At 42.5% G+C, this 26,530-nt stretch overlaps 1 protein-coding gene across 1 annotated transcript in view; it reads right to left on the bottom strand.

Moving 5' to 3' along the window:
- BRD7 (bromodomain containing 7) overlaps nucleotides 1-25,669 on the bottom strand; it is a 34,658-nt gene extending 8,989 nt beyond the window's left edge. Inside the window, exons 1-12 of the mRNA XM_075940250.2 lie at nucleotides 25,513-25,669; nucleotides 21,801-22,009; nucleotides 20,012-20,141; nucleotides 19,157-19,214; nucleotides 17,921-18,065; nucleotides 14,990-15,100; nucleotides 11,325-11,509; nucleotides 9,898-10,021; nucleotides 7,966-8,041; nucleotides 6,137-6,244; nucleotides 3,642-3,774; nucleotides 449-560 (exon numbers count right to left, since the gene is read on the bottom strand). Coding sequence (XP_075796365.1) covers nucleotides 449-560; nucleotides 3,642-3,774; nucleotides 6,137-6,244; nucleotides 7,966-8,041; nucleotides 9,898-10,021; nucleotides 11,325-11,509; nucleotides 14,990-15,100; nucleotides 17,921-18,065; nucleotides 19,157-19,214; nucleotides 20,012-20,141; nucleotides 21,801-22,009; nucleotides 25,513-25,561 — 1,440 coding nt within the window. The 5' untranslated portion in view covers nucleotides 25,562-25,669. The remainder of the gene's footprint in view (nucleotides 1-448; nucleotides 561-3,641; nucleotides 3,775-6,136; nucleotides 6,245-7,965; nucleotides 8,042-9,897; nucleotides 10,022-11,324; nucleotides 11,510-14,989; nucleotides 15,101-17,920; nucleotides 18,066-19,156; nucleotides 19,215-20,011; nucleotides 20,142-21,800; nucleotides 22,010-25,512) is intronic.
- Between the last annotated feature and the right edge of the window lie 861 nt (nucleotides 25,670-26,530).

Here is a 26,530-nt window from a genome sequence, read left to right as displayed (position 1 = left end):
ATGTGAGAAAATATCCTTTCTGATACTGAAAGCTACTACAGGTAAAGTCTTATTTAATCCTCAAATCAAATGGTTTAACAACCGCAACAGCATCAGATACCCCAAAATCTGCACCCTAGCTTGGCAGAACTACTGTAATGCCATATCTATCTTACGAGAATAGATCATATTTAATAATTGGTTAACTAATATGTTAAATATTAGGACATATAGGTTATAACATTTCAAAACCCATTAATTTGTCAGTCATCATCCCTACGGTAGAGACATGTCAAAACATGATAGAAGATGCCTACAATATGAAAACAGGTCATACTCAAAAACCACATTAACTCAGAATGAGAAATGCCCGTTTCTAAATCACATCAATTCAACGGTCTTCATAATTTTAATTTCATTCTCTTCTAGAGCAAACCAAGCAACAAAGTTCCCAAATCACAATTCTTACCGTCTCTGTTTCTCTCAGAGATCTAGAATGTCCCCCTTTAGTTAAAACATCCAGCAAACTATCAGCCATAACATATGGGTAATCTTGAGACTTTGCCAAATAATCATGAATACTGAAAGGGAATTACAATGAAATCAATCTCACATCAAGCATAAATGACAGGAATAAAAACAACCTGTAAATGGTCAGTATGTTAAACCACTGTACTGAGTTTTGAAAATGCTGGTATTAGACTGGCAAGGGATTCAATTTAACAGATTTATTTTTTTGTTTATAAATGGCCAAGGCTGTAGTAGCCTGTGGAATATCTTAGATTCCCAGCATAGTCTACAGTGCATCCAGATCTCAAACTGCAATTAATTTGGCATGTTTGATATTCATTAATGCTATTAGACTTGCTTAAATAACTTATTTAAAGTGAGTTACACATCATGGAGTATTAACAAGACTTACAGCCATTTTGCTCAGGATAGTAAATCTGTTTCAAATACAATATAGTGTCTAAAATGATAATCAGAAGTTTGTGGTGCAAGGAGATGGTCCATTGTTACCCTCGCTATTTGTGAGCCAACATTAGACACTACAGGTTGGACCTCCCTGGTCTGGGACCCTTGAGACCAGATGAGGGATTCTTCTGGACCAGGGGAGGTTATTTCAGACCTCCCTGATGCCCCTCTCCCTGTTTCCTGGCTCCCCTCGCATCCCAGCTGAGCTACGTGCCAGCTTCTGTCCCCTCCCCAGCCTAGCTGAGCCATGCACCGGCTCCTGGCGCTCCCCTCCAGCCCAACTAAGCTACTCGTCCTCTCCTGCAACCCAGCTGAGCTGCGTTTAGGCTTCCTCCTCCCCTCCAGCCAAACCACATACCTGCTCCATCCCCTCCCCCTTTGCAACCCAGCTGAGCTGCGTGCTAGCCTCTCCTCCTCCCCCCCCTTGCAGCCCAGCTGAGCTGCACACCAGCTCCCTCCCCCACCTTTGCAGCCCAGCTGAACCGCAGGCAGGGTTCCTGCCCCCCATTCCCAATCCAGTTGAGCTGCTTGCTGGCTCCCCTCTTGCATCCCAAGTGAGCTGTGCGCCAGCTCCCATGCCCCCACCTCCCTGCAATGCTCTGGGACACTCTGGTCCTGGAACATCCATGGTCATGCGGGACCACGGAAGTTGTAGGACCAGAGAACCCTGGACTAAGAGGAGCAACCTGTACTAATAAAAATGCCTCATGTCCAACATAATAAATTTCCTTAGAAATTGTAAGAAGTATTCTGTCTCTACATCTGTAGCCATCAACACTCTTCAATTTCTAAACAAGTATTAAAGTAGGATGGCACATTTTCTAAATTTCAACAACAACAGATTCTTTTACCAGTGAAATAACTCATGTAAGTGGATTTTCATTTTTTCCAGAACATCTTTGCACACTAAGTATCTTCCAGTTAATTATATTTCTTTATGCTTATGTTGCTTAAATACTTAAAAGGTATTTTGCAGTTGGATGCAATGGTGATTTGGTAGAAGTCCCTAGATCAGTGTTTCTCAATGTGGTCTGCGAAACCAATTTGAGAAACATGCTAGCTGGTCTTGTCAGTTTGTTTACTTACCGTGGCCATGGAGCCTTGCAGCTCCCATTGCCCCGGTTCACTGATTGCAGCCAAGGCCCCTGGTTACAGACAATGGTGAACAGGAGCTGCGAGGCTGCAGGGCTGGTAAGTAAACAAACTGGCATGCCAGTCAGGCTATCTATACACTGGCGCGATCTTGCACAAAAGCAGCCGCTCTTGCGCAAAAACTTGCTGCCCGTCTACACCGGCCGCGTGTTTTGCGCAAGTAAATTAACGTTCTAATGTATAAAATCAGGGCTTCTTGCGCGAGAACTCTGACGCTCCCGCTCAGGAAGAAGCCCTTTTGCGCAAGAGCTCTTCCAGAAGAGGCCAGTGTAGACAGGCAACATAAATTTCTTGCGCAAGAGAGCGTCTACACTGGCATGGATGCTCTTGCGCAAAAGCTCATGCCAGTGTAGATGCTCTCATCAGGAAGAGTTTTTGCAGAAGAACTCTTCCGCAAAAGAAAATGCACCAGTGTAGACGTAGCCTCAGTGTGTTTCTCAAGGGGTTTAGCAGACCACTTTGAGAAACACTGATCTAGAGATTTCTACCAACCACATCACCATTGCATCCAACTGCAAAATACCTTTAAGTATTTAAACAACACAAGCATACAGAAATATAGTTAACTGGAAGAAAGCTATTAAGTTTTGATGATACTATATGAGACAGACCTAACCCAGCAGCCTGCCACATTCAGGCGGAAGGCAGGTATACACAGCACTGTGTAAGTGTTTTTTCTCTTTTTAGAGTAAACTACTAAAGCCTGCTGCAATAAAAAAAAAAATGAAGGCAGGAAAACACCTGGGGCTAATTAACTAGATTGCTCACGCAAGTCACTCAACACCTGCAGCCTATTACAGCCAGTGGAATTGCTTTAGAAGGCCTCCTCTAGCTAAGGAGAGGGGGAAGACAGTGTGACCAGAAGAAGAAAGGAGGAACAACAAGAAGCAGTTGGCTGTGAGCTAACAGGTACCAGAAGGAGACATCTGGAGGGGCTGTTTAGGGGAAGTGGCCCAGGGAAAAAGCTGCCAAGTCGGAAGGAAAAACAACCTTGACTACTACTGCTACTTTAAGGGCCCTGGGCCAGAACCCAGTATAGTGGGTGGGTCCCCTCCCCCAATCCCCTACCAACACAGAGCCAAGATGAGAGATTAGGACTATCAAGGAGTTTTCACCCCAAAACCATAGACTAGCCTGTGATAAGTATGGCTCACTAAGCCATGGATGCTCCCTCCTGTAAAGATAGAGGTTGTGTATAGGACCACAATGAGTCTGAAGCTAATATTATCTGCCAGTAGTGAGAGACCCACAGGGCATGGCCAGAACTTTGCTACATATGGTAGGTATGAAAGTTGAACCCAGATAATTTTGAAGTCACCCATTACAGTTTGATTCTGCTTTGCACGAGGAAAAACTGAACATCAGTTATCCAAAGACTACAAAAAAAAATGGGGCATTATATGCTGCAATTGCTCAGTATATTTTTTTTTATTTTAAGATATGCATAGCTTGTGATAAAACAAATCATTAACAAAATCTATATAAACTCTACTACTCTCAAGATAGTTACTGGAATACAGATCGTTGTTTGTTACCTGAAAAACTCTGGATTAGAATCTTCTCCATACGTAGAATAGATTAAGTCAGAATCATCCTTGCTGATATTTGCAAATGTGGAGTCATAAGATGGAGCATAAGAACTGTAGGGCCCATAATTCAAGTATGCCACTGTTGAATAATACAATATCACAATTTATTCTTATCTTACATACACACAAAATCATATTCTAACCTGAGTAATATTCAGTGTTGTAAAATTGTCCCAAACAGGGAACCTTTGACAATGCATTTCTTACAAGTTTTACTAAATTTGATGTATCAATGTAATTCCAAGAGTTTCTTACATACAAGCATTCCTTCAACTACATCTAGTTAAAGCACTAGAAAATAAACAGAAGTACAGTTCTGCATTGGCAGGGATTCAGACTAGATGACTTCACTGTGTTTTCCATCCCATTTCTATGCTTTGTAAAAGTTATTTGGCTTTTAATCCCTACATAAATCTGAATTCTCTAAACATTAAGGGCCCAATTTTATAAAAAAGCATGATGTAAAAAGGCATGCCATCACTATGTGCATAAATCTGTATTTCCACATAGATGGTTGAGGTTCCTTATGTCCTTAAAAATCTAAGTCTGATCTCGCTGTGCAGTTCATAATCATCTAAATTGGACATTGGAGGCCACAGAACCTCACCCATCAACTTCTGTAATAGAACCATAACCCGTGGCTGAGTTACTGAAGTAAGTCTTCATTATGATTTAAAGATTTCAAGTTACAGAGAATCCACCATTTACACTTGTTTACACCTGAAAATGACCCATACCCCATGATGCAGAAGGAAGTGAACAACTGTAGGATCTCTGCCAATCTGATCCAGAGGAAACTTCTTTCCCAACTCCAAATATAGCTATCAGCATCTAAGTAAGTGGGTAAAATCAACCAACCCAACACCTGGGAAATAATGTTTTAATAATTGAGAACCCCTGCCATCTAGTGTCCCAATACTGGCCACTGGAGATATTTACTGCTAATTACAGGTTGGCTACATGCCACTGCAGGCAGTCTCATACCGTCCCCTCCGTAAACTTGTCAAGCTAACTCTTGAAATAAGCTAGGTTTTTTCCCCTTAAAAGGCTGTTCCAGAACTTAACTTCTCTGATGATTAGAAACCCTTGTCTTATTTCAACCTTAAACTTGTTGATAGCTAGTTTATATTTATTAGTTATTGAGTCTACATTGGTGCTTAATATTCTTCATGAAAATATGCTTATTCATGCGAAGACATAACTAGACTATGCTTTATGCAAGATGCTTCATGTGAGATCACTGGAAAAGTTAATCTACTGAATATGATTGCCCAAGAGCAGCTGGGCAGCCACCATGTGGCTTTAGCCCTGAAGCCAGGGTGGGCTGTGTGGTAGCTGCTGGAGCCGGAGCTCTGGTGCAGCTGTCCCAAGCAAACACACTGAATTCAGAGGCAGCTCGTTGAAAGCAATGTGCATGATTCTCAAAACTGGCCAGTAACAAAACTTTCTTTCAAAGCCACTCTGACTTTCACTGCCCCGTGCTGTGCTCTCCTTATTGCTCTGGTGTCTGGATGCTCAAACATTCTGGTTAGGCGCTCTGCTTCTGGCCCTTATGCTGCCACATAAAGCTTTCCCCCTTACTCTTACAAATGTTATGGTGCATGCCGCATGCTGCCACCACACAGGGAATACTGCTTTCACTGAGGTCCAACTGATTGCCGGCTGTATTCCAATTCACTCAAATCAGGGGCTTGCCTAAACAACGTGTCTCTAATATGCCCAGATTCCTTCTCATCCTTTTCATGGAGTGTGCAAAAGCTCTCAACAGACTCCATCATTAGGCACACCATGGCAGACATCATAACAGTTCTTTGCACAAGGAGATCCATGAGGGGGGGCTATGCTTGTGCTGTTATGGCACATGTGCAGGTAACCGGGGGCAAAAAGACTGTTTCCCATTAATCTCAAGGAAGGAAACAGATGAGTGCATTATGGGAGTCTGACAACATCAACCTAGAACCACCCGCTGCACAGTTTTGGTCCCAGTATGAAGGGGAGCATAACCCACAATGCAAAGTGCTGCAGGCACTGTGGGATAGCTACCCACAGTGCACTGCTCTCAAAGTCAACAGCAGTCTACCTACTGGGGATGTGCTATTTTGAACTACTTCGAATTCTTGCACACAGCAGGGACATGGACCTTCGACTTTACAAAATTGAGTGGTAAGAAAGATTTTAATAAATTCAAACCTTATCTCGCAGTGTAGATAGGGCCTTAGAAAATATTTTAGATTTGCTTAGTTATTTAATACACAATATATGAAAAATATGCAATATTCTGCTTCAAAGAACAATTAAGCACACTGCGATTTAGCTCTAACAGCAGTATAAAACCGAGTTCTAATCTTTGTGGTTGGCTGTTGTGAAGTTCAAATACCTATTATATATGAACTACTGCTGTTTTTAAGAAAATAAAGGTTTAAAGAAAATTCAATATTCACCTGGAGTTACTTTGTTCCTTTTGTCTTCTTTGAACCCCTGTAATGTATTAACTCCTGACTGAAGTCTTCCAGCTGTCATACCTAACTTCACAGGGCTGTAGCCTGGTTCTACAATACAGCACAATATAGAAGTGACCAAGGAATATTTAGCAACATTAAACAGATGCAAAATGTTCAACTTAATATGGAAGTTCAGTGCACAAATTCTGTGTCTGCAATTATAAAGATTTAAGTTCAAACTATATTATGGATACTCAAAAAAAATCAGGTGTCAAAATTGCATTATGAACAAATTTCTGCAAAATATTAAGACAGACCCAAATAATAGCAGTTTCTGGTTATATAAAGTTCAATGTGTTTAAACACAACAATACACTTACTGGTAAGACTAGAGTTACTGAGTGAACAATTACCACCACTTTTCCTGGAAAATTCAATGCTAATATAAAGTTTAAAAAAAAATTCTCTCCTTCCATTCTCCAATACGAGACCAAAAAAAAAAAATCGACATGGAATGGTAACAGAACTTGGATCTTTATTCTTGTCTTGTTCTGCTTAGTGCAGAAAACAGAGATGGGGAAGGGACAGCGTTGTTACTGAGACAGTGTAGATTACGCCTTTGTGGCCATATAACACCCCAACCCCAGAACAGGGCAATAGAGAGGTCCTCCAAGCTGACTAGAGCAGCTATGTAGGATGCAGCCAATCAGGGCCTAGCAGGCTATTCTAAGAAGAGTTGCTGGGCCAGCCAGAGTGAGTTCAGTTTCTTGTAAGAGCTGGTGGAGAATGGTTGGTGCTTTAGGCTGGCTGCTGATATTCCATGAGAACAAAGCACTGAGATAAAGGTAAAGAATATGCAGGAGTTATAGAGGAGTAGCCCATGAATTATGACCGCAACAGAGTTTGTTTAAATGGACATTACAGACAGCTGATAACCAAAGGGTCCCTAGGCTGAGCCCTTGTCTAGAGGGAAGATCCAGAATTCCCTCCACCAGCCACTGTGAAAGTGGTCTGGACTTTGATGAACCCCCAAAATGAGAAATGAACTCTTAGTGGCCCAGCTGAAGAACTGAGGCCAGAAAAGCCAAGAGGCGCAAAGAGTAGAGAGGGAGCTCTGAAGAATGTGGCCTCACACTAGGGCTGAGATTGCATAAACAGCGGGGATAATTTGAAGGAGCCCAGAGGGATTGAGAGACTGTTTGGCCAGAGTATTGTGATAGGCTGTGCTGAATTGACTTAGTGAGCCCCAGGACAGGGCTGCAGATCCCTATTGAGAATGAAGAAATAGCCCCCCAATTAGACTTGTACCCGGAAAGGATTTGCTTTGCTTTTATCAGACAGAGATTCCGCCAGAGAGCTGAGTCATGGAAGACCCATCTCAGAGAGTTTGCAAGCACAATCACTGGGCTGGGCAGCATTGCTGAGAGGTAAGTGCAACCATGTTATCTTTATACTTCCTTCTGTTCTGAAGTCCATCAAGGACTAGTGCGGCACCGCCATAATTTAGGAATAGCCAAAAACTGTAGTCTTGCCCGTTCCTCCTACCCTCCAACTCTTAATCTGGAAATGCTCCCTAAACCATATGGTAGGAAGAGGTGGCAAAGCATATTTGTCAGCCGAGGATTTCCTAACGGCTTTGTATTTAACTGGTTAACTGGTCTGCCATAGGTAAGGGGGGAGGGGACACTGAAGCAGCCCACTCCCAGTCCACAGCGTGGTGGGCCCGGCTGAGCTGGATGTAAAGGAGCTGCAAACAGTGACATGGCTGATGGCAGCTGAAGCACACACGAAGCGTGTCTCTAGTTAACATGCTAAACAGAGAAACATACCTCCTGCGTTAGCATCAAATGGATGAAGAAGTCCCAATGTTGTTGTACCATCTGGTTTTCTTCTTTCAAACTCACACTGAAACCAAATAAAGTTATTAAAACATTTGATTTTACAAATAACTTTAGATTTAGTATCTGAACCAATAAGAACTTACATAAGACAATTTAAAACTCTTAAACTGTCAAAGAAAACTTTCCTTATTTATTGAGAAGAGTATTACGAGATCAGATCTGACCCATGAACTTTGACGCTACAGTAGCTTTTAGTGATGTCAACGGGTACTCAATTAATTGGCACCTGGCCCAGCTAGAACAGACCTCTGCCGGCAGCATACCATCCCCCTGCCCGGCTGGAGCAGAAGCTAGTTAACCAGGTAGGCATATAAATTCACCGGTTGATATTTTATATAGGATGTTACATCCCTACTAGTTTTGCTATTTTTACACTTATTCTTCAGTTGATACTATCAGGTCACAACACAAGGTATTCAATCATTTAAATGGTAAACGTTAAAATTCACTTTTTTTTTTTAAACCAATAGTCTACAATCTGTATCTCCTCCAGTTACCAACTTCTGAAAAACTCTAATTTCATTATTGATAGGGAAAATATAAATTATTGTTGTGAAAGACTGAACAGATTTCTTGTGATAGAAATTATTAATATTAACAAAGATCTTTGTGTAGCTTAAGTTTTTCTCCAAAAAGGTACAAGGGAATACAGCAAACCCTTATGTAACATGCATTTTTTACGGGTGCATTTTTGACATACCATAGTTTTCCTTTATTGACCCATTTTTATGTTGCACATGCTATTTTTATATAAAGAGCAATCACAGGAGGGAGTTGGAGTGACAGAAGGGAGTTGGAGTGACAGGAGCCCACTCATGATGCCAGATCTACAGGTGCTTATCTCTGGGGCTCCCTGCAAGCAGCTTCACATGCTGTTTGTTCCTGGCAGAGACATGACCAAATGGTATTGCCTGATGCCTTCACCACTGGCTATGCCCCGCCCAGGCAGTACTCAGAAGGGACATGGGCAGTGCCTAAAGCCGCCTAATCGAGCCTCTACGAGGAACAAGCAGGGGAGCTGCCTGAGGTATGATCCCAGATCCAAGCTCCCTGGGGTTAGCTCTCTGTGGCCTACTGTTCTTGGCTAGGTAGCTCTATGCACTGCCTAATCCCCTCCCCAAGCTCTATAGTAGGAGGCAGCATGTGAAGCCTCCTCGCCATACCTCTACCAGGAACAGCAGGCACAGGGAGCTGCCTGAGATGAGTGTGCCATCGATTCAGCATTCTCAAAGTGTACAACTTTGTTATGTCTGGGAACATAACCCTATTTTCCCATTTATCTTAGTTCACATAACAGTTTCATAACGTGATTTTCTAGGAATGTAATTGCTACATTCAAATATTTGGTCACAATGAAACAAGCCTGATTGTGTTAGTCTAGGGTCTTAACATCTGATCCCAGCACAAGATCCCAGCATCATTAAATACAGTTATCAGTCTACTTAGAATGGACTAAGTCTGAAATAGTAATTTTCTTTGTGCGCTAGCATTAAAATATTTTGAGGTTCTACACTGTACCGTTTATTATAAAGTTTAAGTGACTCAAAGTTTAATCTTTGATTAAAACTGTTTCTACCAGACTTGCATAAATGAGCTCTAAAATTAATTTACAATGTTATTTCAACTGAAGTCAAGAAGCATGATGGACCATACTACAGAGTTTAGTTTATCAAGTTCAATAAATATTCAACTGAAAAGTAGTTTTCAACTTTGTGTTTTAAAAGGTTAGATCTGAATCAAGAGTAGAAATAAAATTCAATGCCATTTATACCACTTATGCCCAGAATTTCAAATGATATAGGATATTAAATTGGCATTTCCCAAAGAGCAAACAAATGGGTTTCCAAATACTCAATTCACCTGAGTGTTCACAAGTCGTCTTGTTAACTTTCCTCCAGATTCTCTAATGACACGATCAATCTGTTCCTGTTCTCTTTCTAAGTTGTTATTCCTTAATTTTTCTTCAAGCAGATCTTTGTCTTTCCTGCAAGTATATACAATTTCTCACTTTACAGTCCAATGGAGAAACAGTCTCATGTCTCAAAGTACCTGGTATGTACAAAGGAGTTCAGTACGAGAAGGTTTAAACACAAGAAAACATGCATTAGAAAATTGTGACTAAAGATTGGTTGGTAATATTCTTCCAAAATATTTTTTCATTAAAAACACCAATAAATCAAAACAAACTATTTGCAGGAAAAGGTCTGCTTTGACACATTAGATTCGAAGCTGAAAAGTTTCAAAATTATCAAAGTGACCCATTGTGACATTTTCAAAGCAACAATGTTTAAGGGGACTGGATTTCAGAATTGTTTTGAAATTGAACTTATACTAAAAGTTGTGGGTTTTTTTTAAAAGAATCAACTAAAACAATGTTTTGATTGATCCAAAATGGATTTTTTCAGGTTGTTGGATTGTAAAAGATCTCAATCGATTTCAAAAACATTTCCATCCTGAATCACAACAAAAAGTCAAATTCTTGCTGAATGGGAAGACTTTTTCCTGTCCAGTTCTATCTACAAAGCAGAAAGTAGATTATACAAATAATTTGGTTCTCTGTGTGCTCATATCTCTGCAGAAGTCTTTACACATGGGTTTTTCCAGTTAGAGATTTGCTAGTTTGGGTTACTGCTATGCTCTGTAGTTGCATTCCCATAAACTAAAACATAGCTTTGGTACATTACAACAGTTTAAACACTGATCTGCTGGAACTATATTGTTATATCTTGCAGTAGCAACATTCAGAGGAATGAAGCCACTGGCAAATATTTTGAAGTATTTGTGATATTTCAATATAGAAGAACTGCTATTGTTACATGCATTCTCTGCAGCGTTTAAGAGCTATTTTTTCCTATCAAATACATAACAGGTGCCAGCTGAAATTCTCAATAGAGTGCATCCAAAACCTTTGAAAAATCATGTTTGCCAGCATGCACTAACCCGGCATTACTTGAGTGAGTACAATTACAGACACATACACAAACTCCCTCTCCCCCCTAAATCTTGAAACAAATGAGTTAATTTTGGTGCAGAAATACCCTGCTAATGCAAAATGAAGACCTTTCATAAAATGGAACACACACATTTGATTATTTTGACCAGAGGACAGACCTAGAAGAAAAGAATGGAGGAAAAAACAAAATAACTTCCCTGATATTAGCAATCAGCGTTCTTGGTACATATGCAGTGCCAGACACGCAACAAGTCAGGTCTACTGATGTCAAAGAGCACATCTTTCAATAGAATTAGATTGAGTAACTTCAATCACTACTTAAACAATACTTCACTTTTTATGTTCCTTGTTGGGGCTTTTGAATGCTTTGATGTCCGCTTCCATCGATTCTTCTTTGTCTTTTCCAGGAACATTATCGTCTTCCCCACTTTGCTGCAATTCCAACTTATCTTTTTGCTTCCTGCTCTGCTGCAGGTCAGCCATGAAATCTATACTCTGTTTTAGGCTCTGTATTCTCTCCTAAAAATATACAAGGCATGTTTTCATTTCACATCTTCAGTTAACTTTTACAACTAATTCATAAATATTAACTTAAATGCTTTTCTTTCAATGCTGTCTGAATCTTTTGATGATCAATAGATTAATATGGGATACTGTATTTAATAAGTGTGGCACCAGTACTGGAGCACGACCCTTAAAAAATGGACTGAGATGCCATTCCACTAAGTTAGCGTTCAGTAGAGAAATGCTGCGTTTTTACTAATTTACACAGTATTCATATTATGAAAAACACGGAAGAGAGTTCAAGAGGAAACGTGTACTGAAGTGATAGGTCTGTGTACAGATGGGTTCAATTCTAGTAGCCACAAAAAGTTATCAGCTCTAACAATGTAATGCTCGTAGCCAGTTAAGTTTGATGGCAAGGTGTTTCTTTAAAATAAGTCAACGTAGTGTTTGCAACTAGCTTTAGAGCTTTTCTACACTAGAAACTTCTACTGGCATAGTTGTGTTGGTTAAAAGCACGGGGGAAAAAACACCACCATCCATACACATAAGTGTCTGGCAAAAGCCCTAGTGTAAATACAGTTTAAAAAAAAAAAAAACATTTTGCTTATATACTTTGAGTGGGCTATTCCAATTAGAGTTCTGTATCTCCATTTTAAGATAACAGTCATGGCCGTACAGCTCGTCTAATATCTATACTTTCAAACCCTTTTAAGTGAAGACTAGATATAAGACATTCAGTGTATCATTAAAATAAACTGTCAGTTTAGTTCAGCATGGAGAAACCATGTTAAACATAGCTTAACCTTGTACACATGAATCAAAAGCAGGATGTGCTTTATTTTTTTAAGCAAATTTCACAGATATTTATGAAAAAATACAGCAAAGAAAAATAAATTAATGGAGATTGCTTATCTCCTAGAACTGGAAGGGACCTTGAAAGGTCATCAAGTCCAGTCCCCTGCCTTCACAGCAGGACCAAGTACCACCCCCATGAATTTTTGCCCCAAATCCCTAAATGGCCTCCACAAGGATTGAACTCACAACCCTGGGTTTAGCAGGCCAATGCTCCAGCTACTGAGCTATCCCTCTCCCCCAAATCTAAATTAAATTGAGATTTTAATGAACTCCTGAATATTTAAAGAATGTTCTTATTGTGATTTCATGATTTGTTCTAAAGTAGCATATTTTTATTATATCCATCCAAGAAACCAACCAGGAACCGTTTCAACCTTCAGAAAAACAAAGTTATTCCACTTTCCCATCCAACTATTTACAAGAGTGTAGAACAATTTTCAGTCTCCAAGGTAAACATTTAAAAGCAATAAAACATCACAGAATATGTGTTTTGCAGTTGTATTACTATAGTTTGAGTGTAACAAATGGGTTTGTAAACAGAGAGAGGGGACTTTTAGCAGGGCCGTTCTTCTTAGTGCTAAGAGCTGCAACAAAAAGCAATCTCTTTTTAAAATTTTCAGTAAGCTAAAGAATCCTTCCCACACAGACAGGAAAAGGAAAGAGCAAAGTAATGCAGGAAGGCTCAGGCTCTTGAACAAGAAAATAAAGACATAACAATAAAGAGGTCAGAATCAGCCACAGAAAAAGGCTGTATAAAGGTGCTGAATTTCCAGTCTTTCACCTGTTTTGCATCTTGCTGCTGTGTACCTGAAATCACAGTTTGTTCAGAGCAAAACAAATGTAATAACCTAAGATGTACTATGAACAGGTTTTAAAAAGATTACATTGCTCCTCTAAGAAGCAATGTTACCCAGTGAATACGAGACTATACTAAGTCTTAGGAAACCTACCACTGACCTAGTGTGACTTCAGGCAAATACCTTCATTGGTTTTCTTTCCTATCTCACCCTTGGTTAATTTTGTCTATTTAGACCGTTGACTTTTGGGGACAAAGACTATTATTTTGTGTTTGTAAAGAATCCACCAAAATGACCCACAGGCACTACAGTAAAACAAAAAAAGCCTTAACTTAGAATTTGTAAAACACTAAAAAGATCTAATGCTAAATAATGCTCAAAGATTATACTATTTTAATGTTCTAAGTCATACCAGTACAGGTTTCTGTACTCCTTCATTTAAAGCACATACCATCTGATCCATTTCTAATGTATCTAATACTGATTCAACATCTTAATTTTCAATAGCTCCCAGTGACAAGGGTGCAAAGAACAAACTGTGTGTTTATATTGTAATGTCAACCCTCCCCACTCCAAGATGTTAGCAAAGGATAAAGTGCAACACTTAGCAAAGATGAGTGACAATGGTACAACGAAATATCAGGGTAAGGCTAGCAGGGAAGAAATAGTGGAAGCATTAGCAGGTTTGAGGAAGAGACAATAGATTAAAGTGTATTCTGCATCTTAAAACTTTGTTTCAAGCAATCTGAAGGATCAAATTATTTCACTAGTCCTTGTGAAAAACATTCCTAGTTCTCTCTCATCCCATCTCCCACAAAATTGATTAAAACGGAGGGGTATCACCGAAGATTGACTGTTTGACAGCTGAGTCCCCCAGCACCGGCTCTGCAGTGCTGCCTGCCCCCTATCAGAGGTAGCAGCGCGAGGGGGGGGGGGGGGGAAGAAGGCTGCCACAAAGCAGCCCTTGTCCATGAGGGGATTCAAGTTTCTCATAGCATCCCATGGAGCAGCCTCTGTCCACGGGGAGCTTGGACTCCCCTACCTCCCCCCCCCCCCACACACAAACAAGGACTGATGCTGGGCACCCCATGGACAGGGACTGCCGCCACCCTGCGTTACTGCCTCTGTATCAGTGACAGCAGCGTGGGATGGCAGGGGGCTGGGAGCACACTGGCTGCCCCTGAGGACTATCAAATAGTCATGTAATTGCTAAAATTTGAGGCAGTTACATGACTATTCAATTACACACCAGCTAATATAATTAATTTAAATTAGAAATAAGCTTTTAACAGTGAGAGTGATCAACTACTAGAACAAACTACCCAGGGAAGTTTTGGATTCTCCATCTCCCAAGTCTTCAGATAAAGACTGGATACGTTTCTGGTAGTTATGCTTGTGTCAAACATAAGTTATTGGGCTCAACCGACAGATAAACGGGTGAAATTCAACGGCCCGTGATAAGGTAATATTAAAAGAAAATATATCCCATATTAAGTCCCACCTATTTAACAGCAAAAGCAATATTTGTGCAGGATTTAATATTTGTCTTCCATAAACAAATTCCCTACAACTGACCTATGAGAGAACAGTAAACAGTTTTCAACCAAAAGTTTATAATGCAGAAATTATGTCAATATTTGAAATACTACAGTTCCTTCTTATTGTATCAGACCCCAAATGACTCTGCAATCTTGCATGCATTTACAATATTATCTCAATCGATCTTGAAAAGAAAGTTTGGGGATGCTCATGCAACTGTTACTTCACTCAAAGACCATAACTAACTAACTAACTAACTAACTAAACAAACAAAAATTTTGATACTTAAATTTTTCATTACCTGGCTCAGTATTTTCATTCCTGAGTGCAGTAGTTTCTTTGCAGCTTTGTAATAAATAGTCTCTGGTTTGTTGTAGATCATGGCATTAGTGCACATCAATTTGAAGTTGTCCTGTACAAAAAATTTTTTGAATCAGAGTAAAGATAGATCATAAAGGATGAAATACTAAAATAATTAGCTGAGATACCAGTGGTGTATTGAGCTTAAGGTAACAAAACTTCAAAAAAGTCTGTTGCAGTTTCAAAGATGTTTTAAGTAATTTAATATTAAAAATAGTAAGGTCAAGCTTTTCAGAACATATGAATTTAGACAATTTATCCATATGTTAAAACCCACATAAGCAGTCTGATACGAGATTTGTTGGGTGCTCAGGATTTCTGGAAAAAAAAGCTGCTTATTTAAGTACTTACTTATGGATGTAGATCTCCATTTTTAAAATCTTGCCCAAAATCCTTAATTGTTTTAAAATATATATTTACTTGAATGAATTGCATTTACTCATTGAGGTGTTAGTTGTCTCTCTCAGAGAGAGAAATACAGAATTCTAATCTTAGCAAAGGGTATCGAAAAGACTAACAGGATGACCTGAACTATGTCAAGACTTTCTTTACATAGATATGCTAGACCTCCCATTCAACCATTTACGCCGTGTATCAAAGTTGAAATGAAAACTTAAGTTTTGGCACAAAATATCTTCCATTATGAATCAGTGCAGTTGTGTATAAAAGGCAAAGAAGCCAAAAAAAGCAAGCAGAAACAGATTCTGTAGAGCTGTGCACCGCACTAATCTGATGCAGCTGAAACAACAATGGAATGTTTTCTTCAGCTTCAGAGCTCTGAGTAAGAACATTCATTTTGGGAAAAAATTGGAAGTTAACAGTGATCCAGATATTAGCTGCACAAATTGCAAACACGTTATTGTCAGAAATTGCAATTCTGAGGGCCTCATTTGAACCTAGTCAGGCAGGTGAAGGGCTACTGAGTATTTTTACCCATGAACAATGTGATTGCTGATTACAAAGGTTGCTTTGGTGTTCTGTGCCATAACAAAAGTAAAACTATATTACGCTGCCTTGAAAGTGATGCTGATTCTGCCTACATTATCTCCACATCCCAATGAAATAGTTATTTTATAGCCTCAGTTTTCCAGGAAAGGGGTACAGATTAGAACAGCAGCAGATCTTAAATGTGATGAGTAGCTTAGCATTTTGGTACCTAAGCCTGTGTATTACTCATTCACACTAAACTGTTCAGTTTTAGTGCACATGGAATAAACGATCAAGCCCTTAAGGCACATTGCTATGTCAGGATGTTAAGGACTAGTCGACTATCCGATAAGCAAATGCTTATCGGATAGTCGACTAGTCGCTTCAGCTGCCTCCATCTGATAGAGGGGGGTACTTCAAAGCAGCAGCGCCACTTGGAGCCACAGCATTTCAAAGGGGCAGCGCCATCCTATTGACTAATCGAATAGTCAATTAAAAATGCATTGACTATTCAATTAGTGAATTACATGGTACTTAATATCCTTTTTGCTATGACTGTTGGCTCTTGGAAACCAATTATGAATCTTCAGAGGAAATCCTTTTTGGCAGCAACAAGAAACCTGAAGAGACATCACAGCACTGTGACCCAGTCCCTGGGGCTGAGTTTAACTTTAACCCCAGTTATGTTAGATTTATGACTGACCTATTGCAGGGGGTTTGGGATCATTATTCAGAGAAGCCATGATATCAGTTTAACTTGAACGGTTAGAAGTAGCATCTTTAATTTCTTGAAAACATTGAATTCCACTGAGCATGAGAGTTCCCCATATAGACCAACAAAAGGACAGGTTCTTTCCCAACTCCTAGACATCTACAAAGGCCTGCAGATGAGAGCTCATCTCTTCTTGAGATGACAGGTTTGTTCTTGAGGCCAAAGCAATTTGACAGACATTTGAGTACCTCTTTATTATTAATGGGAAGATAAAGGCAATGCCAGACAGAAACAGCTTTCCCTGGAGATCTCACACTTGCACTTGTCAGATAGAAAACAGCAGTAAAAGGGTCATATGTGTATTATGTTTTACTTTTAAATTTGCTATTTCGGGGGTAGGCAAATTTGATGAAATAGTAAGAGGTAGGCAAGAATGACAAGTTCATTCACTTCCAATTACGTTTTCTGGTTATATGCAAGCCATTGTAAATTTTGCAATTTTATACTGAAATAAAGACATCAAATGGAATTTTGAATTACAAAGTGATAGCAACCATTGGACTCCGTAATAAAGTTCCTACGGACTTGCACTTGTGTGCTTTAAGAGTAGAAGGCTATGTTTTTGGTTGAGACAAGGACTGTGAGAACTTTTGTTGGAGAGAGAGAGAAAAACTTGAGTCACACAGTTCTTCAGTTTTGGTAGTCAAAGTACCTTTCTCAATAAAAGATATTACTTCACCCATGTCCTCTCTCTAATATACTGGGACTATGTATCTACAACTACACTGCACATTTTGGGTTCTAGACAAGCTGTAGAAATTTAACTCCATTAGCACAGTGCTGAAAATTCATTGGGTTATATCCTACAATCAAGCAGCAGACATATTGTGAAAATGGATTACAGTTATACTACACACACACACACACACACACACACACACATACACATACACATACACATACACATACATATACACACACACACACACACACACACACACCCCCAAGTACCATACGCATTTGTTTTTGCCATTGTTTGGAAGCAAGTAGTATATATTTTTTTATTTTCAGAACTTGTTTACAAGGTCAACAGAAAATATTCCTTAGATTACATGTGCTGATTTCTGCCAATTTCTTATGAATAGAATATGAACATTTTAAGACAAACTACGTAAGAGGGAATAATCATAAGTTTTAATCCCTGTGTCTACCAAAAATGTAACTTAAAAGCACCTTTAATTCTTCTATGGACTGGTAACCATTGTTCTTGATCTTCTCTTTCATAGTACTAAAATCCATTGGGTGCTTAATGATCATGGAGTAGCCAGGAGCAATAAAGTCAGTCACAGGAAATGAAAAGAAAGCATTTGGATCCTTTCTGTTAAGATATACAAAAAAATATTCTTTTAACTATATTTTTATAACAAGGAACATACTGAGCTTGGATTTAAGTAGAAGACTAAGTTAAATATAGTGTATATCTAACTGATTTTGGAAAAATGGGAGAGAACCGGAAAATTTAGGGTAGTTAACAAAGCAAGCTCTTTAACCTGCTATCCCCTCATCTTCACATTTGTAAACCAAGCACACAGACAGTGATCCTCTCTCATGCGCTCAGATTCAGACAGAGAAGGCTTAAATTAAGAGGATTTGCAAAGTCATAACAAATTGTAACAAAAAAAAAATCTGCTAACTTGAATTTTGTATTCAATAGATGCTCACACTATGCATTGGAAAGTATTAATTTGTAGTGCATTTACTTTTACTTTAAAGACTGAACTACATAAATTAATATTCAGTTAAATGAAGTAATTGACAGAATGATAATTACAAATTATTGCAAACCAAATACTTTGACATACAAGGGACACATCTTTGTGGCGAGTTCAGTGTATTTGACATGCTGTTTCCTTTCAACAGGCTTTAAAACTTGATAACTGAAGGTATTTAAAGGAAGTTTGAGGAGACATTACCAAGCTTTCTGATATTCCACTATTGGTAGTTAAATTTATAAAATAGCCCTGTAAGCTCCCCTCAGTTTCAATTATTTGTATGTAGCTGTTACCTGAGGTTCACGTCAATTTGTCTTCTTTCTAGAATATTCTACAAATTGCCAATAAAGCAAATAAAATGCTGACATGTGAATGTATGACAGTTTCTATTACCAGGGCATGCTGAGTGGCAGCGAGCCCTGCTCGCCAGCCACACGGTTCTGCCCTCTGCGCACGTGCAGATTGTTCTGCACATGAGCAGATCGCTCCGTGCTGGCTCTTCGGGGTGTAATCTATCTCGCGAACCCTGTGTATTACTGCTGCTGCCAGGCAAAATATTTATCAAGCACTTAAAAATTGATGAAGCTTGTTAATAGGCCTCCTAGCTTAAATTTTTTCAATGCTGCTACACCCTTTAGCAACTAATTATATCAATTTCTATTTTATAGCCCTGAAAACTATTAGAGCACACACTCACCTCTGCAGCTGTCTTACCAGTTGATTCAAAGCTTCTTGAAGTGGTGTCTGTTCCACTTCTGGCGGAGAAGGGAGGAAAAGAAACTATTACAAAGAGATCATCATCTGCTTTCACAAAACTGCCACAAATTCATGGTCTGTCAAATATTAATTTTATTGCCCTAAATGCACAAACTACAAACAGTAGGTGGGTTACCTTTCTAATTAGCCTTATTAAGCACTGCAGCAATGCCTTATTTACAAGCAACAACCCTCATTTTGAAAATGCCACCATAGCAGCAGTATATCAAAGTTCAGCCATTTTGAAGGGCATTAAATATGAACCAACCAAACAACGAAGGTGCCAACAGCACTTTGTCTGTGTAGCTATGCTAGTACTCTTCCTCTCTAATTGCTACCCTATGATCTTCATCTACTTCTTTTAACTATCCAATTTGTAGGTGTTTATGGATTACCAGTTTTGCCTTTCATATTTACATACCATCTGCTTCTTGTTTCCTACCCCCTTCCATTTTTTTTCTCCCCCCCTCCTGTCTCCCCTATTTATTTTGAGTCTGGGCATCCTAAACTCAAAACTACGGTCATCTGAAGTGGGCTGTGCCCACGAAAGCTCATGATACCATCTACAATGTTTTGTTAGTCTATAAAGTGCTACCAGACTACTACTTGTTTTTTAAATTTAGCAAATATCAAGTCAGTTGATTATCAAGATGAAACTAGGTAAACATTCCCAGTTTTAAAAAAATGGAATTCATGAAAGCTGAATACTAGACACCTTTTACAGGACATTTTTGAGGAACCAATTTCTGCTTTTAAAACACCTCAACAAAACCAATTAATTCTTAAGGATTTCTACCTTCTTGTTTTGCTAAACTACTCGCAAGTGGTTTCTCTGGTGGTAATTCCAATCTTACAGGAGTCTGACATTTCAGTTCTCTTTCTCCCTCACTTTCAGCATGTTCCCGATCTCGCTTCTTTTTATCCTCCTAGAAAGGGAAAGTTAAGCAATTTCAGTGATGCTGTAGAAATCACATTATGGTTGTTAAATATGTCATCTAAATCTGTTCAGATTACATAAAACAGGAAACAAAGATCTGCTGAAATCTTGGGATTCCTTTCGAAAGGCACTAGTGGGCAAGGCCTGGGAGCATGGGGGAAACACTGAGCCATGTGTGGCCTCAGGAAACTGTGCCAGGTAAATGTCCCCTCCTATCGTGCAGATCTCCCAGGTCCCCATTCCTGCTTTGCTCCTGCCCCCTGCCGCTAAGACCCTCACCCCAGCGCACTCCTGCACACAGAGCATTCATCTTTGTCTGAATTACTAGTAATTTAGAGGGCCTAATCCTAAAATCTCTCCAGAACTGCTCTCTTACACCTTAATGACTTGGGACAGGTCTACAATATGGGGAGGGGGGGGGGGGGGAGAGGGGAAATCGATCTAAGCTACACAATTTGAGTTATGTTAGTAGCATAACTCGAGTTAATGCAGCTTAGATCTGTTTATCAGTAAGTTAACACTGTATGGGGTCAATGAGACAAACTCTCCCATTCACTCCCCTTACTCATCTCGTTCTGGTGCCTTAGCAGAGTAAATGGGAGTGTGATAGATGGCTGATTTACTGGCTCATTTACTAGGGATGTTAAGGACTAGTCGACTAGCAAGTCAACTAGTCGATTGCCCCCCCTTGCTGCCTTTATCAGAAGTAGCAAGGGGGGGGGGGGAAGAGAGGGTACTTCAAAGCAGCAGTGCCGCACAGCTGATTCCTGGCTCAGCTATACGGCACTGCCCCTTTGAAATGCTGCCTCGGCATTCGAAAGGGATAGTGTGGCACAGCTGAGCTGGGGATCAGCTGTGTGGCGCTCCCCCTCTGAAATGCCAAAGCAGCATTCAAAGGGGCAGCGTGGCACAGCTGATCCCCCTGCTCAGCTGTGTGATGCTGCTGTGCATGGAGCCTGGGGTCAGACTGGATCCCGGGCTCAAGTGCTGCATTTCCGTGGAACCCGGGATCAGCTGTTGATCCAGCTAATGGTTCTGGAGAAATGCTGCACAGAACCTGAGGTCAGCTGGGGATTCCCCAGCTAATCGCAGGTTCTGCTGAAATGCTGCGCAGATCCTGGGATCAGCTGGAGAGTTGCCAGCTGACCCCAGCTCCGCATGTCACTTCAAATCGGATCCTGGGATCAGCGGGAGCCATGCTGCACTGCCGCTGAACATGAGTCCCACCTCCCAGCTTTGCTCACCCTGGGAGTGACCACACAGCCAACACAGGCTGTCCCAGAGATGGAGCTGGCTCCTGTTCTAGGAAGGCAGGATAAGGGACCTGCTGAAGTTATGGAGGTGGAGTGGGCTCTCCGATGAACTCCATCCCCATCCACTCAGGGCAGACTGGGGACTTTTGTACATTTCAAAGCTGGTATGCTGCGGAATGCGGAAGTGACTATTAAGTAGTTGATAGAAATGCCATTGGCTACTCATCTAGTAAATTAACTGCTAGTTAACATCCTTAGTCTTCACTAAATCTGCTAAATCAATCTCCAGTGGTTTGATCATCATAGCATTAATCCACCCAGTAGTGAAGGCCAGCCCTCATATTTGGGCAAGGTGAAGCTTTTAGCACCTAAGTACATAGTGTGATAATATCTACCTTTACTTTTCTCTTTCTTTTTTCTTTTTCTTCTCCAGGCATCTGCTTTTCTCCTTTTTTCCTCTTTTTTCTTTTCCGGTCTTTGTGTTTTTCATGTTCAGTTTTGTCTTCATAAAGGCTTGAATCGTGTCCTGAGCTTCCAGTAGAGAGTTCAGTGACTTCATTTCCGGCCACTTTTAGTACCAACTTTAAGGGTTTTTCAACATATTCTTAAAGCATCAATGAAATGAGAAATATGATTAAAGCATAGAAAATAAATATAATCTTATTTATTAGGGATGTAAAATCCTGTTTAATTGGTTAACTGGTTAAACATATTGTTTAATCTGTTTACCAATTTAAAAAAAGGGGAGGCAGTTGACCAGTTAAACAAGAAATGGTTAACCAATTAAAGGAGAAGTGGCACAGCTGAGCTGGAGCACCCCCCACGGGCACGACCTGCACCAGGCAGGCCCACCAGGGAAAAAGCCTCCCACTGAATAGCCTATCTGCAGGGCTGTAGCAGCCCCTTTGCTCCTGCCACCAACTATAATGGCAAACCTCACCAGGTACTGGTTAACTAGTTAAACATTCACATTCCTATTATTTACTCAATTAGATAGTACAGGCAGTCCCCGGGTTACGTACAAGATAGGGACTGTAGGTTTGTTCTTAAGTTGAATCTGTATGCTGCTGAAACTGACCGCCAGTTCTGACTTACATACAGAATCAACTTAAGAACCCCAGGCGTCCCCAAGTCAGCTGCTGCTGAAACTGATCAGCAGCTGATTCCAGGAAGCCCGGGGCAGAGCAACTCTGCCTCGGGCTTCCTGTAGTCAGCGCTGGTCAGTTTCAGCAGAAGCTGACTTGGGGACGCCTGGGGCAGAGCAGCTGGGGTGCTGTTGGGTGCTACTGGACCAACCCAGCAGCACCCCATCTGCTCTGCCCCAGGCGTCCTGATTCAGCAGCTGCTGAAACTGACCAGCAGCGGCTGAATCAGGACCTGGGGCAGAGCAGCTGGGGTGCTGCTGGGTTGGTCCAGTAGTGCCCAGAGCGGCGCTACAGGACCAATCGGCAGCGCCCCAGCTGCTCTGCCCCAGGGTCCAAAACAAAAGCCTGGTCTGCTGGGGGGGGGCACACTAGCTGCACCCCCCCAGCAGACCAGGGACACGGGGAGCAGAGCCGCAGCGGCAGCGGGGTCCCGCGCCTCTGAGGCTTTGCCAGAGCAAAGCCTCAGAAGCGCGGGGAACCGCCGCTGCTGTCGCTTCAGTCCCGGTGCCTGTGGTCTGCTGGGGACAGTCCCCAGCAGACCACAGGCACCCAGACTGAAGCGGCAGCAGCGGCGGTTCCCCGCGCTTCTGAGGCTTTGCTCTGGCAAAGCCTCAGAAGCGCGGGAGCCCGCCCGGTGCCCCTGGTCTGCTGGAGACGGTCTTCAGCAGACCAGGGGCACCGGAGCAGCTTACGAACGGGGCTTTCTCGCCCCGGAGCTCGAGGTAGCAATCCGCCACCTCGACCTCCGGGGCGAGAAAGCCCCGTTCGTAAGTGCGGATCCGACGTAAGTCAGGGACTGCCTGTATTCCAGTATCTATTTCTGACATTATAAAACTACTCCTGAGCTGATTTGTAATTAAGCAACATTAAATTATAATTAGAATCTGTCAAATTCAGTATATGAACTAATGCTAATCAAATCTCATGTCCAATGGTCTCTGTAAGAATCAGTTCATACAGGAACAACTCTCCCACCTCCTGAACAGCATTGCTCTGTTGTCTAAAACATTGTGGATGTTCTTCCCTCTCTCATACTCACTTGACAGGAGTGGGAAACATTTTTGGGAACTTTCTATGGGTCAACTTTTTTTGACCCACAAAAAAACCAGTCCTGGGTTGCATACGAGGAGAAAGTAAAAAACAAAAACATCCCAACAAACAAGGGGGCCCAGACTAGTAGATTGTGTACTCCAGCCCCCTGGAGGTTGGGGAGGGGGCTGGAGTGCTAGCAAAGGGTCCCCAATGGTGGGTGAAGAGTGCTGAGCCTCAGGGGGGCTGGATCCAGGCAAGCTGGGGGCCAGATCTGGGGTTCCCCACCCCTGGACTAGATCTTGGACCCTGACAAAGGCAAACTAGATCCCGGGGAACAGAAAATCATACCTGGTTTGGTAAATACCAAACTGATACACCTTTCTGTCTTTATTAAAATGGTTACATTTCATACAAAATTGGGTTAAACCAAAAATAGTTCCAGAAAAAACTTACTACAGCATTTTAAAGTGAATAGTTTTCAGATAAGTTCAAAAACAAGTGTTTTGTTCTGAGTCTAAATCCACTCAAATTCAAGGGCAGACCTCCCATCAATTTCAACTGGCATGAATAGGACACTTCAGACTAGGATCAAAGGTAGTCAGGCACCTCTTATGCCTTATTTCCAAGTGTTTTTTTCTCCTATATCCCTTCAATCTACACTAAGGCTGTGTTTACACTGTGCCACTGTGAAATATGCATTATAACTCTTCTGTCAGCAGGAGAAAACTCTCCTGACAACAAAATAAAACCACCCGAAATGATGGTTAGTATTTTTGTTGGCAGGAGAACTTTTCCTGTCTACAAAGCATTGTTCACGCCAGTGCTTTTTGTTGGTAAAAGTTTTGCCATTCAGGATGTGTTTTTTCAAATCCTTGATCAACCAAAATTTTTATCAATACACTTCTGAGCTGTGCAACCTAGAAAACACAGCAAATATATTATCTGTTCTTTATGATACTTCTTCAAGCCCCCAGACCTTTTATACCCAGCACCACCACCCAGAGAAGATGCTCTGAACCAGGGGTGGGCAAAAGGGTCTCTGTGGCCCACCAAGAGAGTTGATCCAGCCTGTGGAGGTCCTGCTGCTCCCCCTGTCCCCAGGTCAACCAGGGCCCGGGGGTGGGGAACACACAAAGTCTCCTCCCACCCTGCGAGGGTGCGGTGCTTCTAAGGGTGAGAGATTTCCCATGCTTCCACCCCCCCACACCTAATCAGGGAAGAATGATTTAAGTCTCCACCACCCTGTAAGGGGCTCAGCACTTAAAATCAACCACCAGGTGCTGCTCAGCTGGTGGTTGACTAAGTGCAGAGCTCCCTGGCAGGGTGAGGGCAGGGAACAAAAGACTTCATGTGCTCCCCCTCCCCCAGGCCCTGATTGACCTGGGGACAGCATTCCCAGTCTCCTCTCACTGCCAGGGGCATCTGCACCTCGCAGGAACTGCCAGCTGTTCCCCCAGCCCAAACAGGAACTGTGGGTGGGTAAGCACAGCAGTATCCTGGCCCCGCCCCTTCTGCCGGAAGCCCTGACACTCCCCGGGGCCACTTCAAAAATTTCGGAAGTGCCCCCCCCCCATCAAAAATGAGTGCCCAGCCCAGGTCACTAACGGTATCTGCGCTGTGGAGCCTCCGTATCTCCACTGACCATCAAAATAGACCAGCTACCCCGGTGTCGCCCCCCCCAACACTCCTCCCCCCGGCTCCCCTCCCCCCCCCACAACACCCTCCCCCCCCCTCCCTCCCCTCCCCCCCCGCACAAACACCCTCCCCCCCCACCCTCCCCTCCCCCGCCTCCCCCCCCCCCCACCCCCCCCCCCCCCCTCCCCCCCCCGGCTCCCCTCTCATCTTACCGCTCCCCGCCTCCCTCCCCCCATACAGGGACGGGCCCTTTCCCCGCTCGCTCTCCAGCCCCCGGCGCCAGGCGGCGCGTCACCTTCATACGGGTGCTTGTCGGACTTGTGCTTCTTGTGCTTCTTGCCCATGGCGCCCCGCGGCCCAGCCAGGCCCCGCAGTCGCCCCGCGGACGCCGCCGAGCCGGCGCGCGACAAGAGGGTACGCGGCAGCCGAGAGCCTGAGGAGCGATCGCGAGCGGCGCCCCCTGGCGGCCCCGCTGCTGAAACCCGCCCGCCGCGGCTCTGGCGCGCTGCGTCGGGGGAAAGCGGGGAGCGAGCGGCTCCCAGCCCGGGCGGCTTTTGTCTCGGAGTGGCGGGTCGCTTCAGAAAGCGCCGCGCTGGGCTCCCAATCCACAGGCTGTAGCCGCGCCACGCCCGCCTCCGTGCCCGGGTAGCGGCGAGGCAGGAATCCTCCCGTCCGCCTGGCTAGCTACCGCCCCTCGCCAGGGCAGACACCTGCTCCTGCGGCGTGGGTCCGGTCTGCGCTGCAGCTGTGCGGCGGGAATAGACAAGCCCCAGTGCGGCTGGGCTCCTGCCCCCCTGTATGTGTGGGGTGAATTCCCACAAGGGAGCCTTCCCTGCCAGCCCCACGCCATCAGCACACAGGTCTTGCTGCCCATTGGCGTCCACCAGCCTCGGCTTCTTCAGTGATTCCTAAGTGCAGCTCCTGTCTCTCTTTTACCTTTGCTCTCCCCAAAAGATCACTGGGTTCTTTTCTGTGCTTTTTCCCTCTGTTGTTGGCATTTCACCCTGTCAGAGAGCCCACACATGGCTAGTGCTCCCTGCAAGCTGTCTAGGGTTGCCCGATGGTTTCAACAAAAATACCAGACACACTTGACATTACATCACAATCTACATTATATCTTAGAAAATACCAGACATTTACATTTTTTTCATTTATATTTTCTCAATTTGTTTCCCGATCAGGAAGCTCAAATACTGGACTGTCCAGTTCAAAACTGGACACCTGGCCACCCTAAAACTGTGTGCTTGTGCAGCCCCTCAGGAGAGATTCAAATGCCACCACCCAATTAGCAGAGCGCCCACTGCTAGGTTTTT

The sequence above is a fragment of the Pelodiscus sinensis genome, chromosome 12 (genome assembly GCF_052426305.1).
Source record: "Pelodiscus sinensis isolate ZL-2025 chromosome 12, ASM5242630v1, whole genome shotgun sequence".
NCBI classification, from domain to species: Eukaryota; Metazoa; Chordata; order Testudines; family Trionychidae; genus Pelodiscus; species Pelodiscus sinensis.
This window is presented reverse-complemented; position numbering and strand designations above follow the sequence as displayed.